Genomic DNA, 21,687 nt, shown 5'->3' with positions numbered 1-21,687 from the left:
AAGTGACAACTATCGAGGAATCGCCCTACTTAACGTCTGCTGTAAGATACTGTCCAATTGTCTCATACAAAGAATTCAGCCAGTGGCAGAATAGGTGTTTGAGGAGTACCAGGGAGGTTTCCCGCCAGGACGGTCAACAGTAGATCACATCTTCAGTCTCCGGAAGCTCACTGAAAAACTGGGTGAATATGGTAAAGATTTGCCTATTTTATTCGCTCATTTCAAGAAGGTCTATGATTGCACATATCGCAAGAGCCTTCTCAGCTGTTAAAGTGAGTTTGACATGGCAGAGAAACTCATCAATCTGATAAAGATCTGTCCGAGTGAAACACGCGCAAAGGTGAAGATGGGAAATCGCGTAACTGCGGAATTTGAAATTGTGACAGGACTCAGGCAAGGAAATGGGTTGTCTCCTATGCCGTTCAACTTTGCCCTCGAGAAGATCATACGATAGACCTTCCAAGAGAACGAAGGGATTGAAATCGAAGGAAAGAGGCTGGCATACTTAGCCTATGCAGATGACATCCGTTTACTCCCTAGGTCTGAAGAGGAGTTGCATATGACCAGAGCTGCCAGCAAATTTGGGCTAAACATAAACGAAGCCAAGGCAAAGTACCTCGTTACGACGCGTGGTCAAAGTGAGACTGCTGGTCATCTACAATCACAGCAGGTGGGAGATAAGTCCTACAAGAGAGTGCATGAATTCAAATACCTAGGGGCACTTTTCACTGAGAACTCATCATGTGAAGCAGAGATCAATGCCAGAATACAAGCAGAAAACGGATCTTACCACAGCCTAGAACAACTGATTTCGGTCCATATATCTCTCTGGACAGTTCAAGATTCTATTGTACAAAACCCTGATCTAGCCTGTTATTCCATATGGCTGTGAGGCATGGAGTATCCGGAAAAGGGACTCCCATAGGCTCCTCGTTTTTGAGAGGAAATTGCTTTGGAAGATCTTCAGTCCAGTTCTGGATCCAGACGTAGGGGAATGGAGGATCAGATACAACCAAGAGTTTGAGGTACTATACTAGCAGCCCAACCTAGCAGGAACTGTCAAAGCCATCTACAGGAAAGAGACCCCCAAGGAGACCCAAGAAGCGTTGGAGGGATGGCCTCCATGAAGATTTAAACCAAGCATCAATAGATGTGGACGGATGGCGACTAGCAGAAAATGGACAGAATACAGTGGAGGATGAAACTTGTAGAAGTTTGTAGTCCAATGGGCCTGATGAAGTAGTAGTAGTAGCTGTAGTAGTAGTAGTAGTAGTAGCATGTTGATTTTTTTTCAGTGTTCGCTTTCTACTGCAAGGAGTAGAGCGGGCTGCTTGAGATCCGACGCTTTAAAGTGCGGCGGTTCGTTCGGTCACACGTCCCAGGAGATTCGGATTTGGGGTGTAGGGTATACCAATTGGGAATGATGGTCGGGCGGGGGCCGGAACTACCAGTACCAGTATTCGCCTGATAATCAAGGATACCTCCCTGAAACCGTAGTCGGAACCAGAGAATCAGATTATTTTAATTTCTTTACAGGGTTATGTTATCAGTTTTACCGGACAACAATTTAAATTTAGTGTAAGTGTTTATTATATGTGAATGTGTGTCAGTGTAAGGGTTACCAAATGTCAGAAAGCTGAAACGTAAATCACTATTGCAAACCAGATAATGAGAATAACTAAAGCAAAGTTTACTTTCTCTGCAGATACAATAGAGATACAATAATAATATAGTTTGTTTTTATAGATACTGACGGGAAAAATCACAACACCAAACAATAATTAATGTAGAGTAATGAAATTTCGGGAATATGTTCATCTAGGTGAAATATTTAACTGACTGACATTACAAGATCACAGGTTAATGTAAGCGCGAGATAAGCCATTAAAATTGTAAAATGCTGGTACATTAATAACCGGTGTAGCCGCCATAATGTTGGGTGCAAACAAGCGGCCGTGACTGATTTGTGTTGTACAGGTGCCGGATGTGCTCGATTGGAGCCATATCTGGTGATCTAATAGGCCAAGGCAACATGACGATACTCTGTAGATCATGTTGGGTTACAAAAGCGGTATGGGGTTGAGCGTTATCCTGTTGGAAAGCACCCACTGAAATGCTGTTCCTGAACTGCATCGCGACAGCTTGAATCACCAGACTGACGTACAAGTTTGCAGTCAGGATGCGTTGCATAAACGTGAGAGTGTTTCTGCTGTCATACGAAACCGTACCACAGACCATAGCCCAGACCTAGGTCCAGCAGTGTGTCTAGGACGCAGACCGTTTGGTTGCAGGCCCTCAACTGGTCTCCTTCCAACCAACATACAGCCATCACAGGCACCGAGAAATAATCAGCCTTCATCAGAAAACACAACAGACCTCCACCCTGCCATCCAACGAGCTCTCGCTTGACTCTACAGAAGTCGCAAATGGCGGTGGTTTCGGCTTAGTGGAATGCACGTTTTAGGAAATCTGGCTCAGATTTGCCCTTGAAGTAAGCGATTTGTAACAGTTCGTTGTGTCACTGTGGTGCCAACTGCTGCTCAAATTGCTGCTGCAGATGCAATACGATGTGCCAGAAACACACGTCGAACACGATGGGCTACCCTCTCGGTAGTGCCACTTGGCCGTCTGAAGCCCTGTCTTCTTGCGACCACACATTCTCGTGACCCCCGCTGCCAGTAATCATGTACAGTGGCTACATTCCTGCTAAGTCTTTCTGCAGCAGAAACATCCAGCTTCTCGTAGCCCTGTTACACGACCTCGTTCAAACTCAGTGAGGTTTTCATAATGGCGTCTTTGTCGCGTTAAAGACATTCTTGACTGACAACTCATCACGTCCTATCTCAAAGGTAACTAACGCCCACGGTCCTTAAAACGTGTATTTGTAGTAAACCTGATTTGCATCCTGGCGCTACTAGCGCCACTCTTACGCGACTGACGGGAAACGTGAATAGCCATCCTCTTTCAGGTGTACAAACACTCCTACCAGCTTCCGTTTATGTCGCACAACTCCCTCTAAGTGCACCGATTTTTTTGCCGCCAGTCTGTTTAGTTTTACTGCTCCTGAATGAAAGAAATATCCAAAGCTATTTCTGAGAACAGTCACTGGCCATCTCAGAATGCTAAATTGTTTCATGTTTAGCTCAAATCAAAATATTAGAAGAAGTAGTAAGTGACATCATTACAAGTCTATCAGCATATGATTACCACTTGGCAGGTTTAATTTAGAAAGTTCTTTTTTTTCTACTCGAAGGAGTGGAGTGGAGTGTGAGGACCAAGCCATTTGTGGAACACGATTGTGTTCTGCCAGTACCACAGTGGGCTTGCAGCGGGGCAGCTGGGATCCCACTTGGGAATATTTTGGATCTGGCTTGCAGTTCTAACTTTCATCTTACAATCAAGAGAAGTCCCCCAAAAGCCTTAGAATAGAGGGATTCATACTATAATGCAGCACGTCCACTGTGGATGCTGGCCTAATTTACAAGACGTCTCACTTGTAGGTAGAGAAATGCAAATTGTTGCGAAATTTTTACAGACTTTCTCGCAGTTTGCCATTCGAGATGTCGTTGTCTTAAGAGACCAACTGGTATCACATAACGGTACGCTCTCGCTGCTACGATGACGGTTTTTTGCGCCGAATACCACAGAAGACGGTAGAGTACAACACGCAGGATTTGAACATACAGATTAAAATCTGACGTCTGCTCACGGAACAACCAAGGAAAGTCTTCTCCGACCAATGTTTCACAGCCTTCGTGGACCATTATCTCTGAATAAGGTCAGATATCAGCCAATAGCCCCAACAGTATTTGGCACCTTCCTGAGCATCAGATTAAAAAAAAAAAAAACGAAAAAAGTTATCACTCCTATTCATACAGTGGCGAATGATAAATAATACTCACATGCTTTACCGAACCAAGAAATAATGAATCAGTGAGACGATTCGTTCTAGTTATTACTAATAGGAGTAACTCCTTTTTTACACTTGAACTTGTGTCGGCCATTGCACATTTTCCTATTTATTCTTGGGTTCCCGATAGATTTTTTAGCGTGGTGCGTGGAGCAGAAGAAGCAGTTTCCACCGACTGAAGCACACATGCAGACAACCGCCGGGGTTGGAAATGCGGGGAGGAACTATCTGCTCTTTCCTCGCGCAGTGCTGCCACTACACATAGACTTCTTGCTTCGTCACGGCACGACACCGCAGTCGTTTCGTAATGCCCACTGTACAAACAGGTGCAGTATTTTTAGATCTCCATTGTAGGAAGCGGCCGCCACAAACAGTGTCTCTAAGTCGTCCTACTTCTACAGTCTTCAGGCGATCCAGAGTTAGGGAGACTTCGGTCAGGACGCCATGAACAGACAATACGTCTTGCTCCAAGCTCACTTCGCTTCTCGCTGAAGGTTTACCTCCGCATCCGTAAATTACGGCGACTGAAGTCGTCGGTATCCTTAAGAAATAAGTGGGGAAGTAAAAATAGCTTTGGTAAAGCAAATACGTTTTGGAAACAAAGTTTCCAGTGCACCTGACAGAGAAAGTTTATGACTATGGTGTATTTGGTGTGTGTTTTGACTTTCAGAAATGACCCATAGATTTTAAACACAAAGAGAATTCAAAATCCGATGATTACTCACCGATCAACGATGGGACGTACGTTCTGCTGTAACAGGAGAGACAGGTAATGAATCAGGGAACAGAGTGGTGTGGAAGAAGTAATTATAACTGTAATGAAAATGAAATGGAGACGCACAGATCACTTTAAGGACAGGAGCAGCATGGATTACATCACTGAAGTCTTTAAAGCACGCAAGAGTGCAGAGAAATCCTGTATCCAGCAGTGGGTGTCAGTTGACTGATTTTGATGATGACGAAACTGATGATGATCATGGTCATGATCTGCTAAATATTAAGGTCTACCTAAATAGTGATAGTGACGACCATTCTTCAAATATATCTGACATTGTTACTGAACTGTAATTGAAACCTGCTAGTTTTCTAAAGTTTCATTTGAATCACTCCCCCCCCCCCTTCCCCACCGAAAAAAGATTGTAAATACCCACAGTTTAAGGGACACTGGGGTAGAGTTTACACTAATGTCTCAATATAATGGTCAGAGACCTATCACTGAGTGCTTAGTCTATTATTAAGGTTATTTGACTTTCAGAGAGGCAAGTTTGAAAATCATTGGATGTCACGTATCGGTAGGTACTAATAACGGAAAACCCGATTAATGTAGTTTGTTGTGTATCTCCAAAGACTGCTTCTCAGAGGTTGACGAAACCCTTTGAGGATATCCACAACAGCCACAACAGCTCTGGACTAAACGTTAGTAAACGATGAGTTCCTAGTCCAGGCCAGTAGACCCTCCCCTCCTCTCCACATTAAAAAAATTTATAGTCGTGATTTTCTGCACTCTGTAATTACACCTCATAATATTAACCCTTCAGTGGACAAATAATGCTGCAAATCCCAAGCGACAGCTAGACTAAGGTTTTCAAATCCCAATCGACAGCTAGACTAATGTTTTACGTGGCTTCGTTAGATCAGACAATGTGCATGATTGTTTAGATCTACTGACTACATTCTTCCTCTATATTTGTCCGACTAGGGCGATTAGTTCACTTCATGTGACTTCAGTGTACACCGTATCTTAATCTCAAGCAAGTGAACAGAGATTTATATTATATAAGACGGCACAATTGGCGACGAATATCTTTAGACGCTAACTCTAATATTTAGTCAAGATTTTAGTCAAGCATATTTGTCTTAGCTGCGTTACCGGCAGCACATATCACTTGAAAAAATGGAACAAACAATGTTCATTGTGGGAAGGAAACTGATTACTTTTCAGTCCGCCTGAAGATCTACGAAAATTCCTTTAAAATCAAGTAGTATTCTACACAATTCACACATTCACATCTGTTAAATCTGTATCAGGGATAGGAAAAATGAAACATTTAGGAATTGTAGATTCTAGCATTTGTAGACCCAGAGAAAGCTTTTGACAATGTTGACTGGAAAGGCTATTTACAATTTGTACAAAAACGAGATGGCAGTTATAAGAGTCGAGGGGCATGAAAGAGATGCAGTGGTTGCGAAGGGAGTGAGACAGGGTTGTAGCCTCTCCCCGATGTTATTCAATCTGTATATTGAAGAAGCAGTAAAGGAAACAAAAGAAAAATTCAGAGTAGATATTGAAATCCTTGGAGAAGAAATAAAAACTTTGAGGTTCGCCGATGACATTGTAATTCTGTCAGAGACAGCAAAGGACTTGGAAGAGCAGTTGAACGGAATGGACAGTGTCTTGAAAGGAGGATATAAGATGAACATCAACAAAAGCAAAACGAGGATAATGGAATGTAGTCGAATTAAGTCGGGTGATGCTGAGGGAATTAGATTAGGAAATGAGACACTTAAAGTAGTAAATGAGTTTTGCTATTTGGGGAGCAAAATAACTGATGATGGTCGAAGTAGAGAAGATTTAAAATGTAGACTGGCAATGGCAAGGAAAGCGTTTCTGAAGAAGAGAAACTTGTTAACATTGAGTATAGATTTAAGTATCAGGAAGTCATTTCTGAAAGTATTTGTATGGAGTGTAGCCATGTATGGAAGTGAAACTAGGACGATAAATAGTTTGGACAAGAAGAGAATAGAAGCTTTCGAAATGTGGTGCTACAGAAGAATGCTGAAGATTAGATGGGTAGATCAAATAACTAATGATGAGGTATTGAACAGAATTGGGGAGAAGAGGAGTTTTTGGCACTACTTGACTAGAAGAAGGGACCGGTTGGTAGGACATGTTCTGAGGCAGCGTGGAGGGTAAAAATCTTAGAGGGAGAACAAGAGATGAATACACTAAGTATATTCAGAAGGATGTAGGTTGCGGTAAGTACTGGGAGATGAAGAAGCTTGCACAGGATAGGGTAGCATGGAGAGCTGCATGAAACCAGTCTCAGGACTGAAGACCACAACAACAACAACGGATTAATTGCGAAAAAGTGAGTGAAGCAACCAAGAGAACAAATAAAGAACCACAGTTCAGTAGAAGAAATCAAGTAAAGGTATAGCATACGTACGCTTACGGAGTGTGTACTGAAAGCTGGCGAAAATGAGGACGCGAATTGTACGGTGTGAGTATTATCCGCGCATAGAAAGGCGATTTTTGAAAAGATAAAAACTAAGTGTTAGTATTGGAACGAATATTTTCGTTCAGAATGCGCTATTATACAAGTGACTCATATTTAACGACCAGGACGATGTTGGTTCCATTCCTGTCGTCACGCATAACCTGAAATACATTGCCTGCCAAAGTGGAGGATCCATAAGAGATGATAAGACCTCTGTGTAACTTTGTACACGTATCTACCATCCGCATGAATGTGAAAGATAAGAGTTTCGTATTTTTGTGACACGCGGAACAGTCCCAGATTGCATTAGTATTTTTCGCGTTTAGTGTTGTTACTATACTGGTAGAGATATAAGGGGAATGAACAGCAATAGATGTTGAGTGATCGCTGTGAAGGACACGCAGATCCCGTATAATCGTTTGAAACAGAGTTACCAGCATCTGACAGAGTTGGGAAGGGGCCTCATCGTGGGTCTCCGTTTGGCCGGCTGGTCGAATCGCGAAATATCCAAATTGGTGGGGCTTTGGGATGCAACAGTCGCCCGACACTGAGAGTGCATGGGAACTTGAGGGCGGGATTCTCTTCGTCACGGTTCAGGCTGACCATACCTGACCACCACAAGGGAGATTCGCCTTACTGTGCACCAAGAGCACCGTAACCCCATCGTGTCTATTCCTGCCATCTGACAACACTGTGTCATCCTCCAGTGCTGGTCGTAGTCTAGCAGCGGTTGGACTAGGCAATGACTATCCCAAGCGTAGGCTACCGTTAAAACCACAACCCAGACCGCTGCATTTGGAGTGGTACCGTAACTGGGAAGCATGGAATACTGATGAGTGCAATCACACAGTGTGCAGCGGTGAATAGTGGTTCTCCACTACTGATCACCATAATCGGCGACTATAGTGAAGACATGCGGAAAGATCTCATTCTTCCAATTCTTGGGAGAAGCGCAGCGATGTTATTCCTGGCATCATGGTGTGCTGGGACATGGGATACAATTATTTTGTGGCTGATACGGATGACGGATGTCTGACGGCACAAAGTACAGTGAGGACATCCTACGTCCTCATGTGTTACCTCTCGGTATCGTGTTGCCATTTTTCAACAGGATTATTCTCGTACAATAAAGGCACGCGTCTATGAACTGTCTGCGTGATGATGAGGTACTCCCGTGGCCAACGAGATCCACACATACAAAAAAATGGTTGAAATGGCTCTGAGCACTATGCGACTGAACATCTGAGATCATCAGTCCCCTAGACCTTAGAACTACTTAAACCTAACTAACCTAAGGACATCACACACACCCATGCCCGAGGCAGGGTTCGAACCTGCGACTGTAGCAGTACCGCGGTTCCGGACTGCAGCGCCTAGAACCGCACGGCCAGCGCGGCCGGCCCCACACATACACCCACGATAAAATTGTGTAGTACTTACTCGTCGTCACCACTGTCTCAGTGCCCGAATCCAGGATATCAAGGACCAGTTACAACAGTAGTGGGCCAGTTTGCCTCAGGAGAGGATGTGACCTGTTTAAGACGCCATTCCAAACCAAATAGGCCGGCCGTAGTAGCCGAGCGGTTCTAGGCGCTTCAGTCCAGAACCGCGCGACCGCTACGATCGCAGGTTCGAATCCTGCCTCGGGCATGGATGTGTGTGATGTCTTTAGGTTAGTTAGGTTTAAGTAGTTCTAAGTTCTAGGGGACTGATGACCACAGCAGTTAAGTCCCATAGCGCTCAGAGCCATTTGAACCATTTGAACCAAACCAAATACGTGCATCCATCCAGGCGGGAGGAGGGCGGGAATACAACTTCATACCGACAAGTTCTTCAAAAAGTTGGCTCGATTTTGTAATCACATACCAACTCACTCCAAGAGGTTTGATTTCGTTTTCTTCTCCTTAGTGTTTCACTTTTTTTATGGAGTGTACATACTGTTACTCTTCTGATTGATATTGTGAAACAGATATCTGGTTGTGAAGAAGCAGATGACAAAAACATCAGTGACTTGCTAAATAGCGGTGTGAATGAACCGGTAGTTGAGAAGAAACGCGGACACAAAGAGCAAATTGTGGTAGAGCAAAAGAGCGAAGACGAGGTGATCGAGAAGCCCGTTATTACACATAAAAGACGTCGAAATATACGTTGATTTACCATCTACATCTACATTTACATCCATACTCCGCAAGCCACCTGATGGTGTGTGGCGGAGGGTACCTTGAGTACCTCTATCTGTTCTCCTTCTATTCCAGTCTTGTATTGTTCGTGGATTGTCGGTATTCCTCTGTGTGGGCTCTAATCTCTCTGATTTTATTCTCATGGTCTCTTCGCGAGATATACGTAGGAGGGAGCAATATACTGCTTGACTTCTCGGTGAAGGTATGTTCTCTAAACTTCAACGAAAGCCCGTACCGAGCTACTGAGCTTCTCTCCTGCAGAGTCTTCCACTGGAGTTTATCATCTCCGTAACGTTTTCGCGATTACTACATGATCCTGTAACGAAGCGCGCTGCTCTCCGTTGGATCTTCTCTATCTCTTCTATCAACCCTATCTGGTACGGATCCCACACTGCTGAGCAGTATTCAAGCAGTGGGCGAACAAGCGTACTGTATCCTACTTCCTTTGTTTTCGGATTGCATTTCCTTAGTTTGCTTCCAATGAATCTCAGTCTGGCATCTGCTTTACCGACGATCAACTTTATATGACCATCCCATTTTAAATCACTCCTAATGGCTACTCCCAGATAATTTATGGAATTAACTGCTTCCAGTTGCTGACCTGCTATATTGTAGCTGAATGATATGGGATCTTTCTTTCTATGTATTCGCAGCACATCAGAGTACACTGCGCTAAATTCGTTTGAATATATTGATATTTTGATTCTCTGGGAAATGAGGACATTCGTTAGGAAAAAATAGAATGGAAAGCATAAACAGAAAAAAATTAGACGATTAGTTCAACTGAAAGAAAGTCATAGGAAATAGTGTTTTAAGTGTAATTCTGTAAATAGGACGTCACTGTCCGCCTAGTAGCGCGTAAGTAATGCTGTAGGTTTTCAGATGTGACGTGTGGCTTGTTTTGTAAATATGTTAAACAGCCGTTTCCAGTAAAAACATTTTCAGTTTGGACTACACTCATTTTTCGATTATTCGTGCCTTCTCAGGTCCACATTAACTCGGAAAATTGAAATCCTGCTTTAATTCGCTTTATTTGATACTCGATACGTATGTAAATGATTTGTACCATTGTAGAATGAACTCAGCAAAGTAAAATCCAAATGACTACCTATTGACGACATATTTTTATTGACAGTGAGGAGTATGCATATGCTCAGCCGTATTAATTGGAAGGAATTGATTTGACTCTGAAATCACTGTGTAATCAGCTACCTATTGACAAGCAGGTGCATACATTTGCATGTCTTTTTGCCTAATGCGAATCGCAGTGATGTAACAGACTGCTCTAAGAATATAACATTTCCATCCAGGTCGTTAAGGCTGTTCTACTCAATACGGAGCGTCCATTTCTTGTCGTCTTTTTCTCATGAAGATAACATCACGAAGATCTTCTGAGATTGGAGGCATTTACAGAAATAATGATGTAAGCTCATACACTAAGTGATCGCAGTAACGAGAGAGTCACGAATACAGTTATTTCGCTATGTACAAACGACGTTGTTTAGGTGGTTCTCTGCGATCTTTTCTTAATGTTGGCAATATTTTTTTTAAATGTTTGGTGAATTTTGTCGAATACGTAACTACACTGTAAATGTATGCTACTGATGTCATCCTCAGCTAATCTATGCAGCATGTATTCTGGAATACTAGACTCAGTTGGACAAGACGTGCGTTCAGATATGTTGTGAGGTATCGCTGGGTCACATCGCCAACCTCCAGCAGAATTTTACTCGTAAGAACTGGGATTCAAATGTCCACCAATTTTCAGAGAACTCTTTAAATCACTTCATGGGACTGCTAAAATATAAAAACTCGAGCTTTCGCTGCCTGCGTGCAACCGAATATAATTTTTCTCGGTTTTCAACCGCGTCACATGTCATAAAATTACTATCATTACGGCTGCTATTGAGGCAGTCATCAAGTTGCCCACTATAAGTGCTGAAAAGTTGGTAGTTTTATAACATACGGTGTGGCCATACATCCAAAAGCTGAAATGCTGAGATGGTTCCTTCAACAAGGTCACAAGCAATTTCCTTAGCAAATCTTGTCCTGAATATATCCCAAATAGGTAGTGTACTTCCAGATACTACCCTTCTGCATTAATCAGTTGCGCCACCGACCGCGTTATTTCTTTCCGTTACTATCTGTACACCGCTGCTGAAATTGGAAGCTTAGATGAGTATACTGAAGATGAAATTCTAATTGATGAAAACAACAAGGGTCAACCGATAACAAAAGGAGAGTTTTTTCCTTGCACTAAGTACGTTAAAATCAAATAAACCAACTCGTATAGATGACATCCCTACAGAGCTCCTAGAAAATAGTAGTGTCAACATCAAAAGCAAATTGTTTACTGTTATAAAGTCAGTATCATACCGCATGACTTCACAGAAAGCAGAACTACTGCGTAGTACAACAGGGAAAATGCAAAGGACTGTACAAATTGTAGATCACTAGTCATTTTGCTACATGTATAAAAATATTACTGTCAGTACTTAAGACAGGATTAAAAAATAGATTGGAACTTAGCAAATAATCAATTTTACTCCATGTAAGGAAAGGAGCAAAAGAAGCAATACTGGCACTGCATCAAATTTGGAAAGAAGGCTAGTAATAGAAAGAGGCCATATAGCATTTATTGACATGGAAAAACATTTGATATGGTTGAACAGAAGTTATTATTTAAAACAAGCGCGAAGCAGGACATGAATGGAACAACAGACGGTTAATTTGAAGTATAAACAGAAGTCAAAGTACTGATGTGGTTGTTGTTAGTAGCAAGAAAGAATTAAAAATCAGAATGGGAGTAAGGCAAGGGTCGCCTTATCACCTTACAGCCGAAGCGGAAAACAGTCATGCAGCATGGATGTGACCGCCGTGAACAGAGATGCACTCTCGCACAATTAGGTGATGAACGGAACAGATTATGAACTGTTAGCTAAATATCAGTCCTGCAAGATTTAGTGCAAAGGAAGATTTCTTTTACAAGGGAAATTTGTTTCGTTAAACTATTACAGCATTATAAACGCCATTACAAGACCTCAGGAACGCTAGATACAATGAAACGATTTCTGTCTCGGTTCTTAAACTCTGGCCGCGCGGTATAGCCGAGCGGTTTTGGGCGCCTTATCACGGTCCGCGCGGCTGCCCCCGTCGGAGGTTCGAGTCCTCCCTCGGGCATGGGCGTGTGTGTTGTCCTTAGTGTAAGTTAGTTTAAGTTAGATTAAGTAGTACGTAAGCTTAGGGACCGATGACCTCAGCAGTTTGGTCCCATAAGACCTTACGACAAATTTCCAATTTCTTAAACTCTCCCGGCAACTTAGAAACAACTAACGCTGAAGCGAACCAACAACCTATTAATCCTAGTAACTAGAACAGACGCTACGTGAGATGTTAAGTGTAAGCCTGCTGGGCTTTCTGGGAAAAAATAAATAAAAAATGGAAAAATAAAAATTCGCATAACTTTGCAAGTGCTGACCTGTGAAGATTTACATTAATGAAGCAAATTATTTGTAACATGTATTCAGTGAAATACGCCAAAACTGGTTGTTAAAGACAGTGGCTAAACTTTTCAAACGTGTCCTCATTATATTCACTGAGCGAATGGGAACAAGTCGTTATTTCGATACAACACAACGTTCCGTCTGCGTTGCTCGGACGTTAAACACAAATCTTCCTTGCTTCTTCCTTTATCACTCTGCGTCGTCTTCAGCGAATTCCAGTGAAGAATACGAACAGAATTGAATCATATATGACAAGAATACGAACAGAATTGAATCATATATGACAGCCTTTATAAAGAGCTGGATATGTGCGAAAACCTAGTTCGATGAGACTGCTGGGGAAGCAAGAGAATGCGACTGATGTTAGCCACACATGCGAGAAGCAGTTACACGTTTTCAGAAGTAACGTACGATATGGCCATTTAAAAAAAAAAAATCGCTCGTTTCTTATCATTCGAGCTGGTTGTAAATCTCTCACAGGCACCGTATTCCAATGCATGCGATAAAAAATGATGCCGCAACGGCGGAGGTGTTACACCTATATCTACATCTCCTGCTGGATAGTAGCCCATTACTTTCCATGGTGAGTGCTTAATTCACTTCAAAGTTACCTTCTGTTCCTGTAACTAATCCCCAACTGACCACATCTCCTGCTGGATACTAACTCATTACTTGCCATTGTGAGAGCTTAATTCACTTCCTATAACCTTCTGTCCCTGTAACTAATCCCCCACTGCCTTCTAGTGCCCCTTATAACAGTCATTATTTTACAAATTCTAGAGATTATGATAAAAGAGTACATCTAATAAATTCATAGTTCATCTTTTATGGATAATCTTTCGCTCAGCGAACAGTTATGCTTGAGTGCATCACAGGGCACTATACTCCCGCTGTGGTGAAACGGGCGAAAGCGCCAATGAGCAGAGTACAGGCCAGTATCTTTTAATTTCTGTTTGTCACAGGGTCCTAGAGCATATCCTAATCTCGCGCAGTGTGGCATTCCTGGCGGAATAGAAACTTATCTCGAAATAAAAAGCACGAGTTCAGGAAAAATAAAATACTTTTAATACTTCGTATAGCATTTACAAAACACACACACACACACACACACACACACACACACACACACACGTACACACACACATGCACGCACACACAGTGCCTTGCAAGTAGCAGATGGTGAACAAGTAGATTTGAAAGACGTTTCACACTGGACTCGCATTCGGGAGGACGACGGTTCAATCCCGCGTCCGGCCATCCTGATTTAGGTTTTCCGTGATTTCCCTAAATCGCTCCAGGCAAATGCCGGGATGGTTCCTTTGAAAGGGCACGGCCGACTTCCTTCCCCTTTCTTACCTAATCCGATGAGACCGATGACCTCGCAAATTTGGTCTCTTCCCCCAGAACAACCCAACCCAACCCAAAGACGTTTGAAACTATACTACATTGTCATCTGACGTTTTTGATTGATAGGATTCACTGTACTATGTTTGTGGATGCATACGTTGAAAAGAAGTGAAAATAGCATCAGGTGTAAGTAGCATCGGATGTGACCTATGAAATCGTAATACGACCGCTAATGTTCCCTACATTAACAGTTGTTAAACAGTCGTCGCCAGCAGCGCTTTCAGATTGTTTGCTTATGATGCAAGAACGTATCGTCTGGGGCCCACGAGAAATGAGGGCCCTGCAACGAACTTAAGATGTCATTCTAGTCGCCTTGTCCGCCTCACTTCGCGAACGCTCAGTTCCTTGCAGAGCCCACGGGAAATCAATATGAAATTGAAAAGGTACCCACTAAACGTCTTAAATTTGTCGTGTGCTATCGAAAGCTTCCATGGATTTAAATGAGCAGTCAAGAATTATCAAACTCGTCTGAAATGGTTTCTCATTCCCCGCCGGAGACAGCTGCGTGGGCCTCGCTATCTTTGCTGAAAGATGGAAACGAAATTAAGGATGACTCGGGCAATGTTTACATTTGGAGTACTAAAGGTCAACTTTCTTTAAATACGGTTACATTCAAGATAAATGCCACTCTTAAAAATTGTGTTTGAGTATTTATGGGTTCTATCACGGCATTTAAATATGTAAGAGTAATTGCAGAAAATGACATGAAACTGGACAAACGCGTGAAATAAGTAGTCGGGAAATCAGTTGGAACACTTGATGAAGGGGTTTTCGCCAAGTTTAATCCGTAAAGAAATTGCAAACTAGACGCTAATACGACTGATTCTGGAGTACTAGTAAGGAATTTGGAGTCTTTATGAAGTAGGCGTCACAGCAGACACCTAAAGGATTAACAGATACACTGCTGGGAACGCAACACATCTGTATACTTGTTGTGAAGACGCTCGCGGAAATTAAATGGGAATAATGAGAAGACAGACGACGTTGTTCTCAGGAAATCGTAATTAGTAAATTTCGAAAACTAAATGCCGAGGAAGCCTGCGTGGCAGTTCCACTACCTCCACTTTATATCTTGCTTAGAAATGATGGTAATGTGATATTACAGACAAGGGAGCTTATAACGAGTCGAAAAGACAATCGCCTTTTCACCTCGCCGAGTACGTGAATGTTGTACGTGAATGTTGTAGGACAGCAAGTCGCTGATGTTAAGAAGCACCCTCCGCCAGTCACAGCGCGGTAAGTAGATGTAGATACAGAAGTCATGAAAGGTGGAAAATTAATCGAGAACGGAACAGAATCAAGAAGAGGGATTAGTAAAAGCTTTACTATAAACATTTCATGATTTATGATCGAACCTTTTGTGTCCGGAGTCTGAAAAAGGCATTCCCGGTTTCCGAAAGCCTCTGAACTCGCAAACACAATGGAAATATCGCTACATTCGACTATAAAATCGCAGTGACAGTGTGCATCATTCTTTTCAGACGAAGCGTGATTTACGGAACACACACGGCCGATTGCGTAGGTGCGCTAAGACATTGTTTAACAGTGTTTCCTCTGCAGATCTATCCGTCTAGAACGATTTTTGCGAACGACTCTACGATAGACATGGGCAACCTTTCGTGACCTGCGGCCGTGATACGATTGCTTACGCTTGCGAACCGGCTCATGACGTGACACGGCAGCAGCGCTCCTAGTGTATAAAGTCGAAACTATAGCGCCTGTGACGTTAAGTTTTATGGGTTTGCGAACTGATTTGAACACGGCACCTCTCCTGACGGCGACGCCAGCAAAATTATGCCTCAAACCCGCGGTTTTAAGAGTAAATTCATTTTATGTTCACCCAATCTTCAGATGTTTACATTTATTTACAACCACTCGCTCACAGAAAGATCCGTACCTAAAGACTGGAAAATTGCTCAAATCACACGAATACGCAAAAAGGGAAGTAGGCGTAATTCGCTGAACTACAGGCCTATATCACTAAAGTCGATTTGCAGTAGGGTTTTGGAACATATACTGTATTCAAACATTATGAATTACCTCGAAGAAAACGATTTATTGACACATAGTCAGCACGGTTTCAGAAAATATCGTTCTTGTGAAACAAAACTAGCTCTTTATACTCATGACGTAATAAGTGCTATCGACAGGGGACATCAAATTGAGTCTATATTTTTAGATTACCAGAAGGCTTTCGATACCGTTCCTCACAAGCGTCTTCTAACCAAACTGCGTGCATACGGAGTATCGACTCAGCTGTGCGACTGGATTCATGATTTCCTGTCAGAAAGGTCACAGTTCGTAGTAATCGACAGAAAGTCATCGAGTAAAACAGAAGTAATATCCGGCGTTCCCCAAGGAAGTGTTATAGGCCCTCTATTGTTCCTCATCTATATTAACGACATAGGAGACAATCTGAGTAGCCGTCTTAGAATGTTTGGAGATGATGCTGTCATTTACCGTCTTGTGAAGTCATCAGATGATCAAAACGACTTGCAAAATTATTTAGATAAGATATCCGTATGGTGCGATAAGTGGCAATTGACCCTGAATTAGGAAAAGTGTGAAGTTATTCACATGAGTACTAAAAGAAATCAGCTAAATTTCGATTACGCGACAAGTCACACAAATCTGAAGGCTGTAAATTCATCTAAATACTTAGGGATTACAATTACAAATAACCTAAATTGGAATGATCACATAGATAATATTGTGGGTAGAGCAAACCAAAGACTGCGATTCATTGGCAGAAGACGTAGAAGATGCAACTGGGCTACTGAAGAGACTGCTTACACCACGCTTGTCCGCCCTAAAAAAATGGCTCTGAGCACTATGGGACTTAACATCTATGGTCATCAGTCCCCTAGAACTTAGAACTACTTAAACCTAACTAACCTAAGGACAGCACACAACAACCAGTCATCACGAGGCAGAGAAAATCCCTGACCCCGCCGGGAATCGAACCCGGGAATGTCCGCCCTATTCTCTAGTATTGCTGTGCGGTGTGGGATCCGCATCAGGTGGGAACTGGAGTGGCAATCATTAAAACAAAGGCGTTTTTCGTTGCGACGGGATCTTCTCATGAAATTTCAATCACCAGTTTTCTCCTCCGATTGCGAAAACATTCTGTTGGCACCCACCTACATAGGGAGAAATGATCATCACGATAAAATAAGAGAAATCAGGGCTAGCACAGAAAAATTTAAGTGCTCGTTCTTCCCGCATGCCGTTCGAGAGTGGATCGGTTGAGAGACGGCTTGATGGTGGTTCATTTAACCCTCTGCCAGGCACTTTATTGTGAACAGCAGAATAATCACGTAGATGTTGATGAACATGTGTTTCTTTCCTTAGGACGTTTTGCAACAACTGTATTAGAACTTCCACTGCAAAATTCCGCAACGCTGTTATTATAGACACAACGTTTATAGCATGTAAGTAGGTGTAAACACTAGAAGATGGGATTCCAGGGACCTTGAGGTGTCATAATGCAAAAATAAATGCCTATAAAAGTAAGTGATTCGAGCTAGTAATTAAATTCACTATACGAGGGGCGTTCATCAAGCAGTTCAACACCCTTTTTTTGCAAGCAGGTAGGTTTTATTCAAGATTCCAGTGCAACATCTTATTTACCACGCTATCGGCAAAAAATCCTATTTTTAACATAATCTCCACTCAATGCGACGACCTTACTACACCATACTGGGAGGGCGCGTTTGCCCACATGGAACCACTCTACTGATGAACGTTAAAGCCAAAGTCTTGTTGCGTCAGTAACCTCCCCATCATCCTCGTACTGCTTCCGCATAGTTCATCATCCATTGGGCCAAACCGATGGAAGTCCTCCGTTAGGCGGCTAGGAACGCAGTGGGGACACACCTTTGATTACCCCAACTGGTGGACGCGTGCATCAGCATTACCAACAGACGTCCAGTTGAGGAGCGAGGCTTCTGAATGTGATCTATAATCTTGAGTGAGAGTGTCCGCACGTTCCAACATTGCAGATTTCGCCGCTGTGCTCGGCCGGCCGACACGCGGGAGATCGGACAAGTTTGCGCGGCTCCCTTGTTCCAATGACGTCAGACGCCTCGCCCAACGACTCACCAGGCTATTGTTCGCTCGCCGGTCGGAGTGGGCGTGCGGTTCTAGGCGCTACAGTCTGGAACCGAGCGACAGCTACGGTCGCAGGTTCGAATCCTGCCTCGGGCATGGATGTGTGTGATGTCCTTAGGTTAGTTAGGTTTAAGTAGTTCTAAGTTCTAGGGGACTGATGACCTCAGTTGTTAAGTCGCATAGTGCTCAGAGCCATTTTTTTGTGTGTGTGTTCGCTGCCTGGTCTCCTTAGGCACCCTGAAAGCGCCTATGAATAGCTGCGATGCACTGGTTTCACTGGTTTTCCGTCAAAAGTAACTCAGTGACAGTTGTGCTTGGAACGCATCTCCGCTACAGACTTCATGACTATTCCACGATGTCTCACAACAAATTCCGTATTTTTTCAGTTGAAACCAACCGAAAGAAAAAAAATATGTTTTATAAATTATAGACTGCAGCAATCAGTCGTTGCTTTTTTTTAGATTTTATTACGCAAATCCAGATTTCGTCTAGTGCCTAGCCATTCTCAATGCACTATTTTCTATTCTCGATGAAAGTAAGTCCCTGTTGTTCAGGGGTCAGCCACATTTCTTTGAATGGCTAGCCACTATCCGAAATCTCGATTTGCGTAATAAAATCTAAAAAAGGACGACTGACTGCTGCACTCTGTAATTTATAAGCCAGATAACAATAGCTGAGAGCAGCTATTTTCCGAATTGAAGGTAACCTTATAAAAATGTGTTGCCTTACTTATTGAAAGCCCTTCGTAAATTAATGTGTTTTCAATAATTGCAGCGTTCTAATACGTCCACAATGGACAAGAATTACTTACTGACATTAACAGAACAAAGAATAGAAAAACAAAACACGACAATAATGTAGGCAACCGCAATCGACAAGCAATTAGAAGGAACTCTTCGAATTTTGGCCACAGGCAGGTAATGAAGGTGTCTGTAATTTAGTATATTAATATTTACAAACATTTTTAGCAATTTATTTTAAAAATATTTGCAGTCAATAAAATTCTTCTGGGTTTGAGGTCGCATTGTCCACTATAAAATTCCGACGTTTCGGAGGCTATTGAAAGACACCTTCCTCAAGGTGTATTGCTATACACCCTGAGGAAGGCGTCTTGCAATAGTTGACGAAATTTCGGAATTTTATAGTTGACAATGCGGCCTCAACCCAGAAGAATGTAATTCACTGTGACAGCGGCCGCGGAAGCCTACGATTACATTTTGAAATATTTGTCTAAAAGTATGCTCTGAGGCACAAATCCGTGACGAGCGAAACGTTGGCGGGGATATCCGAAAATGCTTCCCGGACGGAGTACAATGCGAATTTCTTCCGCGGGCCGGATTGAAATTAATCGCGAGCCGGATGCGACTCACAGGCCGTCTGTTTCCCACCTTTGGTCTACGACGTGCTCACAATCTGGACTACGATCTCGCAAAGACGGCCGTTAATTGCACAGAACGCTTCAAAGAGATTCATCCAGTTGACTCAGTCTTCTACGTGAGGACAGAAACTTGAGGTGCATTGTAACACACAAGAACACTAAAATTTACCTTGAGACCAATATTAAATTACCTCTTTATGTGGTTGCCGATATGCCTCTCCTTGTAGAAGCTAAACAGCTTGCTAACGTGGAATCATTGTAACAACACGACAACAAGGTGTTTTCCGATCCTAGTTTCCATAGATACAATTCAGTTACGATTGTACCGAAATGTTTTTGTCGAGCGTACGGCAGTGCACCTCCTACAGAGTAAGGGACGTGCGGATCGCGTACTGCTCCATCGGCCTCCACGGTCGCCTGATCTCGCCGTAGGCAACTTTTTTAGTTTATTTCCAAGAAAGATTGCCTATCGAAGTCGGTGGGTCCAAACGATACACACCGAACGTGCGATCGTAAATCGATCGTGCGACTCTGGTGGCGGGCGTTATGAGTATGTTTACGTTGGTCACTACAGCAGCGACAAAAGAAGAGCGTTACAAATACTTGTAGGCCTAATTGCGAAGGAGATGACATACCTTGCTCGTCGTTGGTGTTGTCGTCATGTGGAAGTCCATGACGGTGCTCTGGATGTATAATTTGGAAGAGTCGAACCATGTATTCTTCCTGATGCTCGTTCGTTTTCCGCATTGTCCGCAATGAAATTGTAACGGTATTTCAGCATCGAAACTGTTCTTACACTTCGCACCACCAGAGTCTACACAGTCCCTTCTTTCCTCGTCCTGTAGTACTTCATATTTGCGACAAAAAGTCAAACAATTTTCTATGCTTTATAAACATGGAATTAGATTCTTCGAAGTGAGAGACTCTGCCGAAGAAACATCAAGAACACCAGACATCCCACTGACTAACGACGTAAATCGTCTGGCTTTCCCCAGCAAGTAAGGGAATGACGGAAAACAGATAAAAATGACGATCACAAATCATTGATCACAACGCCCGCCGCGGAGTCGCATGATCGATTTACGATCGCACATTCGGTGTGTATCGTTTGGACCCACCGACTTCGATAGGCAATCATTCTTGGAAATCGTCCTTTTTTTATACGGTAGTGTGTGAAAGACTACGTGCTTCCCCTTAGAACACCTCTGCACGATCAGTGAACCCGCACAGCAGCGGCAGTGAACATAGAATCTGCAGAGATGCTACCAAAAGTGCCGACCGAATTTGCCTGTCATCTGGATGTTTGTTGTGAGTCCAGTGAAGAGCACATTCAACATGAAACGAAACTCAAAACTTGATCCTAAACGTGACAATAAAAAGTAGTCTACGCCAAGGTTGCATCTTCATACACTTACAACACGTACCCTTATAAAATGGGATGTTTCTTTTGAAAATAGAGACTTTGTAGTTCTGTGTCCAAGATCAAATGTACGCTAAGCTTTTATCTGCGTACACGTAGGACATGTATTGTGAAATCGGACGAATCTTTTCGGAGCACCCTGTATTCTGCAGCCGAAAGGAATCGTTTGCTAGACTGGATACTTGTAAACGGGTGGGAAAAGACTTCCGCAGTCAGATGAGCAACAGCGAGAGGCGGTGACTTACCGCGCGCGGCGCCGCTCCTCGGCAGGTGTCCCCCCATGGCCTGGCGGCTGCCCGGACGGACCCCCTCCGCAGCTGCGGTCCGCCTCCAACACGAGCCGGGCGGCCTGTGAGCGCTTCACGGCGCCGCGCGTCGCGTCAGAGGCCCGCCAGTGGCGCACGGCGCATGCGCGGCACGGCACCTTTCACTGCCGCCTCTCGGAGCTGCACCGTATTCGGCGTGCAGTCTGAATGCTCGACTGTGTATTCCATTACTACATTTTTATTACGAAATTTTGTCGCAATTGCGAATATTTTTGACGTCAGTTGTATTGGGCCT

The 21,687-nt window shown here is 43.2% G+C and overlaps 1 protein-coding gene across 2 annotated transcripts in view; it reads right to left on the bottom strand.

Annotated features, from left to right (window-relative positions):
• The window catches only part of LOC124612880, a 265,723-nt gene extending 244,258 nt beyond the window's left edge, over positions 1-21,465 (bottom strand). For both annotated transcript variants that reach the window (XM_047141326.1, XM_047141327.1), the window contains exon 1: positions 21,372-21,465. In XM_047141326.1, the coding sequence (XP_046997282.1) occupies positions 21,372-21,408 (37 nt within the window). In that variant the 5' untranslated portion in view covers positions 21,409-21,465. The remainder of the gene's footprint in view (positions 1-21,371) is intronic.
• Positions 21,466-21,687: the final 222 nt, after the last annotated feature.

The sequence above is a fragment of the Schistocerca americana genome, chromosome 4, assembly GCF_021461395.2.
Source record: "Schistocerca americana isolate TAMUIC-IGC-003095 chromosome 4, iqSchAmer2.1, whole genome shotgun sequence".
Taxonomy (NCBI): Eukaryota; Metazoa; Arthropoda; class Insecta; order Orthoptera; family Acrididae; genus Schistocerca; species Schistocerca americana.
The sequence above is the reverse complement of the archived record's forward strand: the minus strand, read 5'-3'. Positions and strand labels throughout refer to the sequence as shown.